At 41.2% G+C, this 16,233-nt stretch overlaps 1 protein-coding gene across 7 annotated transcripts in view; it reads left to right on the top strand.

Annotated features, from left to right (window-relative positions):
- EYS (eyes shut homolog) overlaps window positions 1–16,233 on the top strand; it is a 476,514-nt gene that overhangs the window by 289,290 nt on the left and 170,991 nt on the right. For all 7 annotated transcript variants that reach the window (XM_083606894.1, XM_083606889.1, XM_083606892.1 and 4 more), the window contains one exon: window positions 453–565. In XM_083606894.1, the coding sequence (XP_083463020.1) occupies window positions 453–565 (113 nt within the window). The remainder of the gene's footprint in view (window positions 1–452; window positions 566–16,233) is intronic.

Raw genomic sequence — 16,233 nt, 5'->3', positions numbered from 1 at the left:
TTGGGACCAGTTATTCTACTTCTCAAAAGATTGAAGTCTGGGAACGTTGCGGAATACTGACACTATATGATTGTTAACATTGCTAAATAACCATACAGAAGTCTCAGGTCGAAACGGTTTCATGATTACCAACAGACCAACTCTCTGTGTTTGTGAGGAGAAGACAAAAGAAACAGAACTGGTTATGATGGTCCCTAATAATCTTGATTCTGCATTTGTACAGAGAAAACATGTTCAACACTGATTTGTTATATTAGAAACCATCTTTCCTTGGATCATTAACATGATTTTAAGTAAATAAATAGCTGTATAATCTGATTCCAGTTCAGGTTATATCATGAATCAGGCCAAACTCCACACCGCAGGGAAGTGTGTGGTTTCAGAACTGAGTCTGCGTTGCATTCCAACACTGAGAGATGCCCAACTCTTGATTTTTCCACTTTCTTTTTTAGATGACTGAACCCACCTACAATTTTACCGGCTGTATAGAAGTTACAGAAATCAATAACTTGGGACCCTTCACCTTTGCTAATGCTGTGAACAAAAACAATATTGACAGTTGCAGGTAAATCACATTCTGTATCTTTTCCAATCAAGAGCAACTGATTCTCTAAGACTGTTGTAGCTTGAGATACAGTTTCTCATTTTCAGACTGGTCTAAAATACATGTAGTGGGGGGGGAGTATGTGTGCATTTCTCTTGATATACCTTTTCTCCTCTTCTATATGTGGGAGCAAAGGGTGATGGTGGGGTGCAGAATAGTCCAATTAAGCCTGACAGCTTACATATTCTGGGGTTAGTGAACAACAGAATGCAAGATACAAATCAAGGTGGGGGGAAAGAGGTATACATAATGGGTTTCTCCTCACTGTATTAGAATTTCCATCAATGTGTGTAAAGGCAGGAAAACTGGTGTTGTATGTAAACGAGGCCACCAAACATTAAAAAATAATATTGGGGGGCAGAGAGTATTTTTGTTGCTAGCTATTTAGTAGGGTATTCATTTGGAAGTGGAGCAGTAAAGAAGATCCTTTCATGAAAGCTTCCTTCTAACACGGCTTTGTGGATGAAAATTAGCTGGACCATGTTTGCTATCCAAACCTACTTATTATCTCTCATGCAAAAGGTAAACTTTTAACACCCAGTGTGTAATTCATGATGTCATATCGCTTCACTTGTTTCCTTCAAATTATTCAGCCAAGCCCATTTTGCAACTCATTCTCTTTTGTAATTTTGATGCTGTTTTTTTAAGATTTCATAACTTGTTTTTGAGAATTTCATTGTGTGTTTTGGTTTACATAATTTTTACTACAGACCTATGATAAATGTGTGTCAGGAAAGGAGATTGCTTGCATAATTAGGGCTTAATGTAGCAGGATTTGTCATTACAAAAGAAGTTTTTTGAAATGATTATTTCAAAAATAATATGGTCCAGGCCATCGCAATCCCACGAACACTCGTGGACTTTCACTCAGTTTGCACTCACTTCAATGGGGGCATGAAATACCGGATTACGTGGTATTTTGTAAGCAATTATGAAAATAAAAAAGCAAACTTTGCTCACTCCTTAAGTGTGGCTCTTCACAAGCAACAGCATAGGCCTTGGAGTTTTTATTATGAAATTGCAATCCCAATACCAGTAGATTGTACATTGGCACCAGGCTCACCCACAATCCCATTGCAGGACAGGCCAGTGATGGGGTAGGGCAGGGTGGTTGCGAAGGTGAGGAATGAACCAGGTTAGCAGTGGTAGTATATGCAGATGCATGTGTGGTTACACACACCATCATTCCAGTGTTTTTCCCACCCTTGCCAGCCCACCTAACCTGCTGCTGTTGCTGTTACCTGCTCAGTCTGAAAGGGATAAAACCTGCAACGGGCTTCCAACACTCTGCCAGAAGTGGACTGCCACTCTGAAAATAAATTAGTGGGTCTACACAGACATTGAGCAAGCTTTGGTATCTGAATTTGATAAAGCTGGGCAGCATCAAAGATCTAAAGTAGCAACATCAACGTGTCTATAATAAGATGAAACACATGAAAGGCATTCAAAGTCTGACATGCTTTCAAAATGTTCATAGTTCGTTTGAACATTGTCAAGTATGATATGTGAACTGGTTGCAATTCTCACCCAGTTCACTTGTCACATATCTTGGGCCTGAACAACTTCTGTACTACCAAAGCTAAGCGTTGCTCACCAGCCATGCATCTGTGGCCTGATGGAGGTTTTGACGTTCTCCTGGTTTCTGCAGTTCTGGAAATGTACATACGGGCCTTTACTTCTTGTAAAGTTTGGTGTCTAACAGTAAACAAAAATAAATAGAACATAATGTAGAAGTAAAGGTAAAGGTACCCCTGCCCGTACGGGCCAGTCATGACCGACTCTGGGGTTGCGTGCTCATCTCGCTTAAGAGGCCGGGAGCCAGCGCTGTCCGCAGACACTTCCGGGTCACGTGGCCAGCGTGACGAGGCTGCTCTGGCGAGCCAGCACCAGCGCAGTGCACGGAAACGCTGTTTACCTTCCCGCTATAAAGTGGTACCTATTTATCTACTTGCACTTAGGGGTGCTTTCGAACTGCTAGGTGGGCAGGAGCTGGGACCGAACGACGGGAGCTCACCCCGCCGCGGGGATTTGAACCGCCGACCATACGATCGGCAAGTCCTAGGCACTGAGGTTTTACCCACAGCGCCACCCGCGTCCCAATGTAGAAGTAACACTCGCTAAATTTCTCTCCCAGTACAATGCCATGCAATTGTCAAGTAACTTTTATGTGCTTATGACATGAAGGCAAAATTTAATGTCGTTATCTTTGCAGTCATTTTATTATTCATAATATGTGCGTGTGTGTGGTATAGATACATTGTGTTCTCTGAACCTTGTCTTACAACGCAGTCTTCTTCTTGTATTGCATTGCAATACATTTTCTATCATATGGTCATTATTTTATTTTTAAGAAAGACATTTCATCAAGTACTGTCATATTGCCTCGAATGTACTAGGTGGCAACCCCCCCCCCCCAAGCTCAACTCTGTTGAGACCTTGGATAGTTTAATGGAAATTCTAAAACTGTTTCAGAAGTGTCAGCAATTTATTTATTTAAAGAAAAAGAAAAATACCAAGAGGAATGTTGCTCAGCATTCAGCAGGCGAGGCCTTTTATACTCCTCAATTCTAATATCCTCTCCTTTTATGGTGCCAACTTTATCACCAGTGAAATTGGGTCTGCCTGATTCAACATTAACTGTCTTTTGTGGGTTTAAACCTATGCAAGCAAGCATCTTGTATTATGGTGTTAATTCTTGGTTGAGATGGAATGGAAGCTGGATGTGGTTGTTGGCTTTTGCAGTCGTGTATGACTTTTAGCCTGCAATAGAGAGATAAACAAAAAATTAAAATGACATTTTCAGATTTAATGGATTAGAGACATGTAATTTACATTCTGGAAGCCTCTGGAAGTCTATAATAGTTAGTTTGTTCTTACAAAAAAAAAAAAGAAGTGTGGTTCTGTTTTTGTAGTAGTGTTTTTGTGTGTTTTTTTAACTACTGTATTAGCATTAAATAATTTAACTAGTGAAGATTTTCTCAGCACTTTGTGTGGCATTCAACTAAGCTGTACTCAAAAGTTGACCTACTGAAATGGGCCCAACTAAATCATATTTGTGCTTGGGAGCTGATTCAAATGCCCAGGGTGGCTATAGAGTAGTTTTTCATGTGACTAGCACCCACTTCAGTATGGACATGAGGGGTTGCTCATAAGAATCTTTCCACATCCTCACATAGCAAGGAGAAGACTTCCCCATGTATGGATAGATAGATGGACATTTGGGGCTACTTTCAAACAACTGCTCCCTAATGGGCATTCTGGCGGGGTATAATCTCTTGAATAACCGTTTCACACATCTGCTTAAACATTGCCTACAGATGACTAGGTATGTAAACTCTTTTTTTAATAGAAGATTTTAAAGAAATAGAGAATAATAAAATGAATAAGCAACAACACCGTCCCCATAAGCATGCAAAGGGATGAATACATTATTGTAATACAGCATCCCATTGAATTTTACCCTGGCAGGGAAGTTGGCAAGAAGATGTCCCTCCAAAAAGACAAATTGTGATTGGGGTGCGTATCTTTCCACTCCTCCCTCAGAGGCACAGCAGATAAATGGATGCCACATTTTGATAAATTTATCTGTCGGGAGTTACCCCATAGGCTTTTTGCATTCTTGGGCAGGTTTATCATCAAAGCACCAATAGCCAAAGCCTAGTGTACCTTTAAACAAAAAACAAAAGAAAACAGAGGAGTTGGCCACCCACTTCCAGTTTTGTTCCACTTCTCATCTGGCCACTACCAAGCAATTTAGTCATCTTTTCCATCCATTTCCGTAGGAGTCATGTGTAACTAACTTGGCTCAGTGTCAACTCTTATTTTGAGAGCTGCCCAGGATGATGGCACATCCATAGGACTCCCCAGGAAGATATGAAAACAAAGAATATTTCATGTACAGTTTCTAACAAACACTTGGGTTTTTGCAGCTGACAAATTCTTAAATCCTGCCAAACAATTCAGATGTTGTGGCCAAGGTAGGCCCACAGAGAGGTCAGTCCCTCCACACTGACAGCCTAGGCATCTGTCCACGATGGAGATACTCAAGTTCCTCTTTGCTGCTTTGCACACTACAAAAGAAGCATTGATTCTCTTGTGCCTCTGCTCTGTTGCTGCTGCTTGAAACAGGTGAATTGAGAGAACTGAAGCTTTACTTCATTTGTTCTTTCTTTCTTTACTTGTGATCAATGGCCTATATAGAACAAAAGCTTTCTACAGCGGTATTTCAGAATGCAATACCAAATCTGTGTTAGCTCGTAAAAACATTTTAGTATGTGGGGAGGGAATAGTGTGCAATGGTTGTTTTTTTATTATTAAAAAAATGAGTTCTTTTTAAAAACATTCCACACTATTCCTACAAAACTTTGTGCAAACTTATCCCACAATCACATCGACCTCATCTTCTGCCTGTGATTCCACTAACAAGTTTCCCCAACACTGTGATGAGCTCCAGCTATCTAATCATTCTTTTAATGTGAATGAAAGCAACTCCACTTTCACGAACACCCCCTTTTTAAGGCACAGGTTTGTGAGTATATTTTAAACTTATGAATATTTAAGCAGTTTGGAATTTACTCAAAGATGTTCTGCCATTTCTATAACTAGATCTGTTTGGATTTCAAAATACCAAAAGGAAAGCTAAGGCGTGTGCAGAATTTAGTGAGCTTTTGAAAACAAACTCGATATGGGAGTTCATTAACCTTTTGAAGACTGTTTGCTTTCCTTCTTTAAAACAGTTCTGCTCAAGAGACAGCACATGCTATAACTAAATTTCAGGGGAAATGCCTGCAGCTATAAGGGCAGCCAGACCTTGCTGGGATAAAGGAAGACAATTTCTTCTTCTCCCAACCACAGCCTCACCCTGGAGGTGATAAGGGAGGCTTTCCTGCATCATTCCTCTGAGGACCCAAAACTGTGAGAGGATGAGGCAAGTTGGCCTCAAAGGTGGCCTGTATCCTGACCCTGGGCCTTGTAACCCTGAGCTGCAAGCCTTGGGAGCCACCCATCACCCTCAAAAGTGCCTAAGGGGGTCACCAAGCTGACCTAACTGTTTCCCTTCCTGCACCTACCTGCCAAAGTAATCATTTAAACCAGTCTATTTAACAGACTACCATCTCGCCCCACATGGTGCACAGTAGCAGAAAGACCAGTGTGCCAAGCCAAATAGCTTGCTGGCCAGAAATTCCTACTTTTCCCAGAGGCAACCACCATAGCCACACTATGAAAGAGGGTGGCTAGGTCATTATTGACAAATACGATACAGTGGTACCTCGCAAGACGAAATTAATTCGTTCTGCGAGTTTTTTCGTCTTGCGAATTTTTCGTCTTGCGAAGTACGGATTCCCTGGGTATTAACGGTTTTAAGAAAAAGGAAACAAACTCGCAAGACGTTTTCGTCTTGCAAAGCAAGCCCATAGGGAAATTCGTCTTGCGAAGCAACTCAAAAAACGAAAAACTCTTTCGTCTTGCAAGTTTCTCGTCTTACGAGGCATTCATCTTGCGAGGTACCACTGTACTTATGTTTCCTTTAAGATCAAAAGCCCCAGTTCTTGGTACATAGTTCCACATATTTGTACATAGGGTTGCTGTGCATATCTGTGGTTTTTGTCCCTCATAAAGTAAAAAATGAATGTTCCCACTTGTGGACAAGAGTTCAGCACAAAACAACATGTTCTGATGGATCTAAGAGAGTGAGGAAGAGCAGTAAGATATTGCAATATTAAGCTAAATTGTACAAAATTAAACTAGCTGTGCAAATTGGGAAGAGGTGAAATAGTGTGGTTTGTTCTTCTGAATGATGCTGACACTTTCAAAGGGGGGCACAAGTGCAATAACCAGTTTGGCCTTTCAGATGATGTACAATTCAGCCAGATCTGCACTTTTTAATGGAAACCTATGTGAAATTATCCACTCTTCAGACCTGGGGCTAGTCTCCCAACAATTGGGAAGCTAATTATGTTGTTGGTGTATTTGTGATTTCCTGCATCTTAAAATAAGAGGACAATGCAGTTATACTGGGATGCAAAATCACATCCGCAACATGACTGCAAAATAATAATTTGTGAATTGGTTACCCTTGTGAATATTCCATATATCTCTGCATACTGTATTCTCTGGCGGAGGAAGAGGAGTGCAGGGGGAGCGCACTGCCCCTGGCAGCGCGATCCTGGTGGGGTGCCATCGCGGCTGCCCCCCGCCTGCGCTGGGTGCCGCACCCTTGCTGGTGGCGTGCCACACCCCCAGGACACACACCAGCCCTGCCCCCACCTGCTCTCCGCCCCCCAGTGCCGGAGCATGAAGCTCCGCCACTGACTGTATTGGGTTTTCTTTTAACTGCTGTGTCCTTTCTTGCCAGTTGATGAAGCTCCGTAATGTGTTCCTATGCTTAGAATGCTTATTATCTTCGTTGTAATTTGATATCCTATTGCCAGTCTTCTCCTAGGTTTTTCTTTTTAGCAGCAAACATTGGTCAGATGACCATTTATTTCCATACAACAAATTAGACACCCTCTTCAACCCTATCAACATCATTACTGAATAATTGATTCCCATCACAAGCTAATGCTAGACAGATACATTAAAATTTACAGTTGCACCTGCTTCATCTGTTTATTGAAATGCGTACCAGCAAGCATCGGTGCAGTTTGTACCACATACCAAATTATTTCCCCTCATTTGCATTTTTTGAGGGGCTTCAGTGGGTGGCAATGCTCTCATAATTATCCTAGTCTTTCAGCAATGAGACCATCTGAGGGAGTAATGGAAATGTTGACATTTTCAAGGTACAGCTAGAAATATGCTAGGTCAATGAATAGTTCTAAAGGAGGGCCACTTAGAGGATGATTTGGAGACCTGCCCCCTGCTTCTGCAAATATGAGTTCAGATTTGTACACAGCTTGATCAAGCAATTTCTAAATCTTCTAAATAAATAAATAAATCACATTGCCTCAGCCACCGCTCCTTCCGCACAACTCACTCGCCTGGCTCTCAGCTGTCCACTAGGAGGCTAGTGTTACACCCTGGTTATAACTGGACTGAATTTGATCCTAGTGGGGTCACCAGTTGCTGATCACAGCAAAGCTCATCCAGCCTTAACTCAGGGATTTAAATTAAATAACTTCTTAAAACGTTTAGCTATTTGTCTGCAAATTAAGTGGTGCTGTGTTGCAGAGGCTACATGCCATTACATATACAGGAAAGTTTTCTGTGCAAGAAAAATAAAATATATGCAACAGCCCTTGATCGTCCTTCTTTGAACATTTTGCTAAGCTCTGTTCTATTCCTGTGATTGTCCCTTGTTCACTTTCTAATGCCTGAGATTTTTTTTCCAGTTGTATCCTCTGTGTTTGACTTGCCCTCTTTGATTTTCCTCATCTTTTTTATTACATTTGTTTTCAGTGTGCTCTTTTCTGCGTAGCTCCTTTTCTCCTGTGCAATTTCCTTTCTGCCTTTGTGCACATCCCCCTCCTCCTGCCCCTTATTATCCTTTTCTCTTTGGTGTTCCTGTTGAAATGATGCATTGCAATGATAATGTTAGAAAAGGTGGCAGGCATAATCCTACCTTGTATTTTAAATGTTCAGAACCATTGTAAACGATTTAAGTCTATGGTGCTATCTTTTATGAAGGGAATTGGTGAATTGGATACTAAGCAAATCCTTTTGAGATATAGACACACACATACATATATGTAGGCACATGCAGACCTTGTCTGAGGCCTGGGGTGGGAGACTTTTCCATGAGGTATGCCATTGCAACAGCACCGCCTAATCTGATCTGATGCTACATGCTAGTATGCAGTAATACTATCAAAGCCTTAAAGTGCATGAGGACAGGCTTGGACGTTTTGCCCATGACCTTCCCTGGTTGGCTGGGAAGCACGGGGCATTCTTGGCATGACAGCACTAAGTCTAGCAGGCCCCTGGCAGGGCCCTACAGCCATCTTAGTCCTCCGAGACCCAAAGCACGTGTACCCGGCTGTCCCCAACCCCACCCCCGCATGGGCATGTATATATGAATATATGACTTTGTGTGCTTACAAATACAATTTCTGGCTCATTTATGAGCAGCTTTCCTTGGTCAGCATGCCATGAGCAAAGGCCCGTCTCCCTCTCTTGCTTGTTTTTCTGGAACCATAGGATTATTATTTGTAGCAGCTACATGGTTTCATACTTTAAGCAGTGCAGACCAAAAAGATTGCATAATTCCTATTTTGGTCTCCTTAATTATTCTTGACTCACTGTTAGCATGTCGTTGGCTGTGCAAGAGTTCACAATTTCTGTGGGAATAAATGAACCAGACAGGCTTTGTGCTGGAGGCTTTAGAAGTGCAGTCAGTTACATAGGATTCTGCTAAAATGTCAGATTCTGAAGTCTTTAAAATATACGTTTATGCATGCAGCTTTCACCAGTTTAATGATGTCAGTTCAAGTTTTCCCCACCATAGAGTTGGTAAAGTATGAAAACCAGATGTACATTGATTCAAGGGGACGGGAAGAGAGGAGTGAATCCTTGTTTTTTTTAAAAAATCCTTTTTAAAAAATTGGATGTCCCTGCACTATTTCTGCTCCTGAATCATTTTGCACCTCATAGATGAGCATCCAGTAATGGTTTTTATCTGAGCAAAGGTCCAGCTCAACTCAGCTCCAGGATCTGGTGGATCAGCTTCAGAATGCAAGATTATTCAAGGCTGGTGACATGATCACAATTTGTAGGATGCATCAAGGGACCATTTCATTAAGGACTAAGTTAGGACCCTTTTTGAAATTACCTTCACAACACTGAAACTATCAAAGTATGAATCCCACGCCAGCTGCCCTGGTCAAAGTTGCATGGAAGTACTTTCAAAATTGTTCAAAGGAACTGGAGAAATGCCGGTTTGGGAAGGAACCAGTGTCAAAGGGCTAACATCCAATGGGGGCTCTGAATATTCACAGTTTACTTCTACATCCATTTAAGAGTCAGGGGCTAAAGTGGCTTTAAGATCAGTTTGAGTCCTGGCTTCCCTTAATCTCTAGCATTTAGGAATGAATGCGTATTTCACTCATTAGGTGTGCTGCAAATGATATGGACCAAATTATAATACAGTCGTACTTTGGTTGTCGAATGCCTTGGTACTTGTACGTTTTGGCTCCCGAACGATCGAAACCCAGAAGCTAGTGTTCTGGTTTTCAAACGTTTTTTGGAAGCCAAATGTCCGATGCCACTTCTGCTATTGTTTCCCATGCGCCTGTGCAATTGGAAGCCAATTGGAAGCCATGCCTTGGTTTCCAAATGTTTTGGAAATCAAACAGACTTGGTGAGACGAAAATATTTGGCTCAAATTAGCACATTCTGATAGCAGTGACTAAGGCATGAAATTGGCTTCTAAATGTGATGGAAAGTTATCCTTCCTCTCCCTCCTCTCTGCCAGATGCAAATCATGCTAATAGTTTTCATAGGCACAACTCATGCCCTAGTCATACTCTAGAGCAACGTTTCTCAGCCTTGGCTCCCCAGATGTTTTTTGACTACAATTCCCATCACCACTGGTCCTGCAAGCTAAGGATGATAGGAGCTGTAGTCCAAAAACAGCTGGAGACCCAAGGTTGGGAAACACTGCTCTATAGTACATGCTTTGGATAAATGACTAGCTTTTGGTGATAAATCTGGCTACCATAATGGGGCCTATTCCACAAAGAAACTCACATATTGCATGCAGTTGGGTTTAAGGGATAAGTGTAAAGTGGCAAAAATACCTGTGGCCACAATCCTGTACACACTTGCAGCATGGGGTGGTCTAATCCAGGCATGGCCAAACTTGGCCTTCCAAATGTTTGGGGACTACAATTCCCATCATCCCTGACCACTGGTCCTGCTGGCTAGGGGTGATGGGAGTTGTAGTCTCAAAACCTCTGGAGGGCCAAGTTTGGCCATGCCTGGTCTAATCTGTCTGTTTCAGTTTTTTTCTGTTTCTCATTTTTCCAGTGTTAAGTTTTGGTTTCCCTATGTCTGCACTGATTTGTGTTGGTTTTTTTCCTTAAAAGGGGGGGGGGCTCTTTAAAAAGGGACTCTGTGGGCACCAGGAAAAGCCTGAATGCGCATGTATATAATTGTGTGAGAGGGAACCAGTTCCCCTTTAAGAGCTTGTTAGGGGTAATCAATAAAATCAATGGGTTGGCTTGAGTATCTGGGATGGTCTTCCAGTCATGTAGAAATCTGAACAGTTGAGATTGCAATTAAACTTCATCAGTGAAGAACATTCTGGAATCAAGCTATAAGCTTTTTTCCAGGAACCACTAAATGGGCAGAATGAATAGAGTAAGTGATTTTCTTTCTTTCTTTCTTTCTTTCTTTCTTTCTTTCTTTCTTTCTTTCTCCCCTTTCTTTCATTGACTATTGTGAGTAGGATAGAGAAGGATGTCTCTCCTTTCAGCCTTTGTAAAGCATGAAATTGTTCTAGTGTTATGCAATTATGACCATTATAGCGTTTCTGCTTGCAAGATGAACCTTTCTCCAAGCTCCTCCCTCCATGTACTTTTTAGGGCCTCTCCCAACCCCCCAGAGCCAATTGGGTGGGCCTAAAGAAATTATAACATGGGGAGTGGCTCTAGAAATCTACATGCCACCCTTCTTACCAAAGGAGCCTAGAGTGGGAAACTTAGCCATTGTTTAAGAAATCACAATTAAAACTTCTAAAAGCATTTTGAAACTTCTAGTACTAGTTGTACACCTAAGGATGGATATGCATGTGTTTTGCACTAAAGGTGTTTTCCTTATTTTTGAGCTGACTCTGGCATTGCCATGAATGAACATTGCACAAACTGTGGATGACAGAATACACAGAAGCTGAAGGGTGTTCTGGTCTATTGGCTCACTTCTGAGTGGAAATGCATATGTGTGTGGGAGATCAGTCAAATATTTGTCTTGGGGAAATAAAACATGTTTTGGAATACGTCAGATTTTTGTTTTGCTTTGCTTTACGTGTGTGTGTTTTTAAGCAGAAGTCCGAAGAAAGGGCTGACCAGCACAGGATTGTTTACAATATTTAAAGTGGATGCTATGTTCCTTGTAAATAAGGAAAAAATGTATTGTTCCATATTAGTATGGAATATATTTTTTGTGTTGCCACTTAGCTATTTGCAAGTGTAAAAGAACACTCAAGAGAATTGCTCAGATGTGTAGATGAACCTTTTTTCTCATTATTACAGGATTCAGCTAGCAAAATATTAGCAGGAAAGAACCAGTGAAGTCAAACACACAAATTACATCCTCCCTACCCCCACCTCAAAGTAACTGTTAAAGAAAAATGGTGGTAGATGTTTTCCTTCCTCGGTGTATCTGATTCCGCTGAGATTTGAAGGCTACAATCTGATGCCTTACCAATTACAAAAACATGTAAATAAAGGGAAATTGTTTTGTTATGCATTCATAAATAATTAAGAACTTCACAGCAGGCTTCCACCATCTCCATGTTATCTGCTGGGAATGTCGCGTAATGGAGATATAGTTGCCATTGTTACCGTAGCAGATTGCATTGCTATAAAGCAGAGCACATTAAAGAAAATGGCTAAGAATGCTAAACATACTGAAAGGAGAAATTTGTCTTCTGGGTGTTTTACTGTATGGTTTTCCCCATTGGTGTGAAATGTTCATAATTTCTCACACACAAAGAACATAAATGCAAGACTTGCTGCAACCTCAAATGTTGATCAAGAAGTCTGAGAATTCATTTTGTATTTTCTGCTTCTGTGTCTTAAATCTCATTGTTTATAGAGCTTTAACAAAATATTTACAACACTGTATTGTGTTTAATTGTCAGGGGTAATCATTATACCTCTGTATGATCCCCTCTGGTTATCTCAGTTAGGGAAATACACTTTATGGCAAGATTTTTAATATAAGGAATTTTTTTGATTGAACCAAGTATGACACCGAAATCATCTCACTCGGAAAAAAATTAAGATTAATGTTCAGAGCTGATCTCCCGGAAACTTCAAACTACTGCTGATATAATCTTTCTCACTAATCAACCTAGTTGACATACATTAGTGAGATTATGTCACTTTTTGGTACTTGTGTAATTCTGTTCGGTATTATTCTTCCAGTGGGAGTTGGGGTGGTGGTGGTAGAGATGACGAAAACAGACAAGAGCAGGGTTAGCCAGTACAGTGCCTTCCAGATGTTCTAGACTCCAACTTCCATCAGCCCCACCCAGAATAGCCAATGGTCAGGGATGATGGGAGTTGTAGTCCACCACATCCGGAGGACACTAGATTTCCTACCAATGGGTTAGGCCATCAGTGCAAAACCTTTCCTGAGGATGGATGTTCTGCACATCAGTTCACAAACTAGCTAGAAATCCTCTGAAGCAAGGACTCCCATACAAATCTCCTATGAAAGGTGTTTGCCTAAATGAAATAATTGCTCAAGGCTAGAAGGCTAAGATTTTTAATGGTTTCTGATTTGTATATCAGAGGACCATCCATGTTCTTCTCTTGATCTAGAATGCCCCGAGACTTTTAAAGCTCTCTCTGACTTTCCTAGGATGGATTCATCGGCCCATTTAAAATACAACTACGCAACCAAAATGCAGGCAGCGTAGTTGCATGATATTACACAGGGTGTTGTGCTTATTTCCCAGTGGTCTGAATGAGCAGGAATCATAAGGTTATTCCCACTGTATCATCATTGCAAACAGATACCTTTTGCCACAACTCCCTTCCAAGCAGAAGTACAAGAGCAACACAGTCACTGAAGCCTTGTACAACCGCCACAGATCATTTGCTTTCTGATGCAGCAAATACAATGAATCATAGGCCATGAGTGGGTTGCACAGTTTGCCGATGATGATGGATTTGAGGAAGGTTGTACCTTAAAAGAAAATCCTTGCACTTGGTAAAGGAATTGCAAATAATGAGCTGATATAGAAGTCCTTATACATGTCATGTGAATTGCATCAGGTGTGTGTTGTTTTTTAAAGCATTTGGTTTAACTAGGGCTGAAAATTGAAAATCACTTACCTAAGAGTAAGTCCCATTGAACTAAATGGGACTTACGTTTGAGTAGACAGGTATATGATTGCACCGTTCATAATTCTGCTCTATAGCTATACATGTCCCATATTATTATCAGTTTAATTATAACTTAACTCATATGTTAACTCATACGGCCTAGGACCCTCGTACCTACGGGACCACCTCTCCCAGTATGCCCCATGGAGGACCTTAAGGTCCATAAATAGCAACACCCTAGAGGTCCTGGGCCCTAAGGAAGTTAGATTAGCCTCAACCAGAGCCAGGGCCTTTTCCACACTGGCTGCAGCCTGGTGGAACGCTCTGTCTCATGAGACCAGGGCCCTGCAGGATCTGATTTCTTTCCGCAGGGCCTGTAAGATAGAGTTGTTCCGCCTGGCCTTTGGCTTGGAGTCAATTTGGTTCCCTCCCCCTCTTTTTCCTTTCTCCTCTTGTGATGAAGCTGCATTTTAATGTTTTAATGTTTTAATGTTGTATTTTAATCTTGTTTTTTAAATTGCATTTCAATCAACTTCTTTTTTATTGGTTAGCCGCCCTGAGCCTGGTCTTGCTTAGGGAGGGCAGGGTATAAATAAAATTATTGTTATTATTATTATTTTACTCAAGCAGCTTGGGGGCCACTTTCACATGGCTGGATCACACTCTAGAAATGTGGGAAGCTCTCTTATCCTGAATCAGACCCACTGGTCCCTCTATAGCTCAGTATTGTCTACCCTGACTGGCAGTGGCTCTTGGGGGGGGGTTCAGACAAGTCATCTTTACCAGCCCTGTCTGGAGATACTGGGGATTGAACCTGAGACCTTTTACATGCAAGGCAGATGCTCTACCCCTGAGCTATTGTCCTTCCCCACCCTGCTTGAACAACGGAAGTAAAGATCAAATGACACAGTTTTCTAATAGCAACAGTGCAAGCTCCACAGAGGGTTGATTCCAAGGGAAAAGGAAACATAAAGTACCTGATCCACATAGATCCTTTTTTTAAGACTTTGCTGGAACAGCTTGAGCTCCAGCTGTACAGCAATGACTCCTGCAACATTCCAGGGATTGGAAATCTGTGGTCCTTTCGATGTTGATGAACTGCAACCTCCATCATTATTGGCCACGGGCCATGTTGGGTGGGATGGGTGGGAGCCCAATAGTCTCTGGAGGGTCATAGGTTCCCCATCCATAGTATATGTGATGAAGATCAGAGCAGGTAGATTTGTGTGGCACGTTGCTTTCTAAGATGTCTATCGCATAGCCTGCAGAAATTTCCCTATTTCTCTCTGGGACAAGTGATTTTCACAAAGGAAATACAACTGACAACAGGAAGATTTAATCAAATTGTAATTCGAATCAGGAGACGAAAGCCAGTATAAGGTTTTCTATTTTGTTCTATAAAAATTGGTGTAAAGTGTGATGCCTATTGAAGAGCTTGAGTGGCTGTGCCATTCTGGTAGCTAACAGGGTACATTTCTGAGGTTAGCTGGCTTGGGCATGGAGCCTCTTCATGCAACATATAGAAAATGGCTTTCACATTGCCACATTCAGACATGCTTTGGAGGCCTTGATTTAGCTCCTGAAGTGTATAAAGCAGTCCTAGGTGAGATCATTTGGGGATATATTTAACAAAGTCTCCTATGATAGGGGAGAGTGGTTGTTTGGTGGAACTGAGTAATGCATTATTCTAAAGACAGAGTGACCTTTAGGGGACCTTGATTGCAAAAAAAAAAGTTAAGAAAACAGGTTTGCCCTCTCACACTTGCAAGCAAACAAGCACATTTTGTAATAACAATGGAATTGTATTCTGAAAAGATTGGAGGAGAACATTGGATATAAATATTTTGCCTTAATTTCTCAAACTTTAAATTGATTTTTAAATAGTTTATGTGCTTTCCCCTACTGTATCTGTAACCCACAGGACTCCAAGTCAAATTATGCCTTAAGTATGACACAACTGCAATTTAGATACACAGTGTACCAGTGCCCCCTGCAGCTTGGATATGTTAATTATTTGTGAAGAGCAAATGCTCTTGTTTGGGTTTTGTTTTTTTTAATCTGCCCATCAAGAAACATATGATGATGTAAATGCATTTGGATCTGCATGTCTAGCTATAAACCAAATGATTTTAAAGTATTCGACTTTTGGTTGTTACCTCATTATTTAAAATGTGAAAGAGCAGATATAAGGTGGACAGTGATTTTTCTTTTCTTTTCTTTTTTTTTAAAAAAGCAGACGTTTCTTATAGGCTGATTTATTGGGGCATGAGGTTTTTGCAAACAGTTAGCCACTTCATCTGCAGTGGACTAAGACTATGTATGAAGAGAGATGGTAATTCAGTAACAGATATACATGCCTCGCTTACAGAACATCCTTGGCATCCCTAGTTAATAGAGATAGCAGTGCAAGGAGCAAACAACTGCAGAGTATATAAGGGGTGGGACAACTTTAGGCTTGCAGATCTGCTTTATCTTTTACTACAACCTGAGATCTCCCTGGTGCAAAATAGTGGCTCAGGATGGATGGCATAAATAAACTAAGAATTAAGGACAGGGTGCCTCTGAGCACACACTCAAACTTGGACAGAAATCACCTTCCAACCTTCTTTCTACACACACACACACACACACACACACACA

The sequence above is a fragment of the Podarcis filfolensis genome (assembly GCF_964270895.1).
Source record: "Podarcis filfolensis genome assembly, chromosome: 3".
In the NCBI taxonomy this organism is placed as follows: domain Eukaryota; kingdom Metazoa; phylum Chordata; class Lepidosauria; order Squamata; family Lacertidae; genus Podarcis; species Podarcis filfolensis.
Note: the sequence above shows the minus strand (reverse complement) of the source record. Positions and strands in the feature narration are given on the sequence as shown.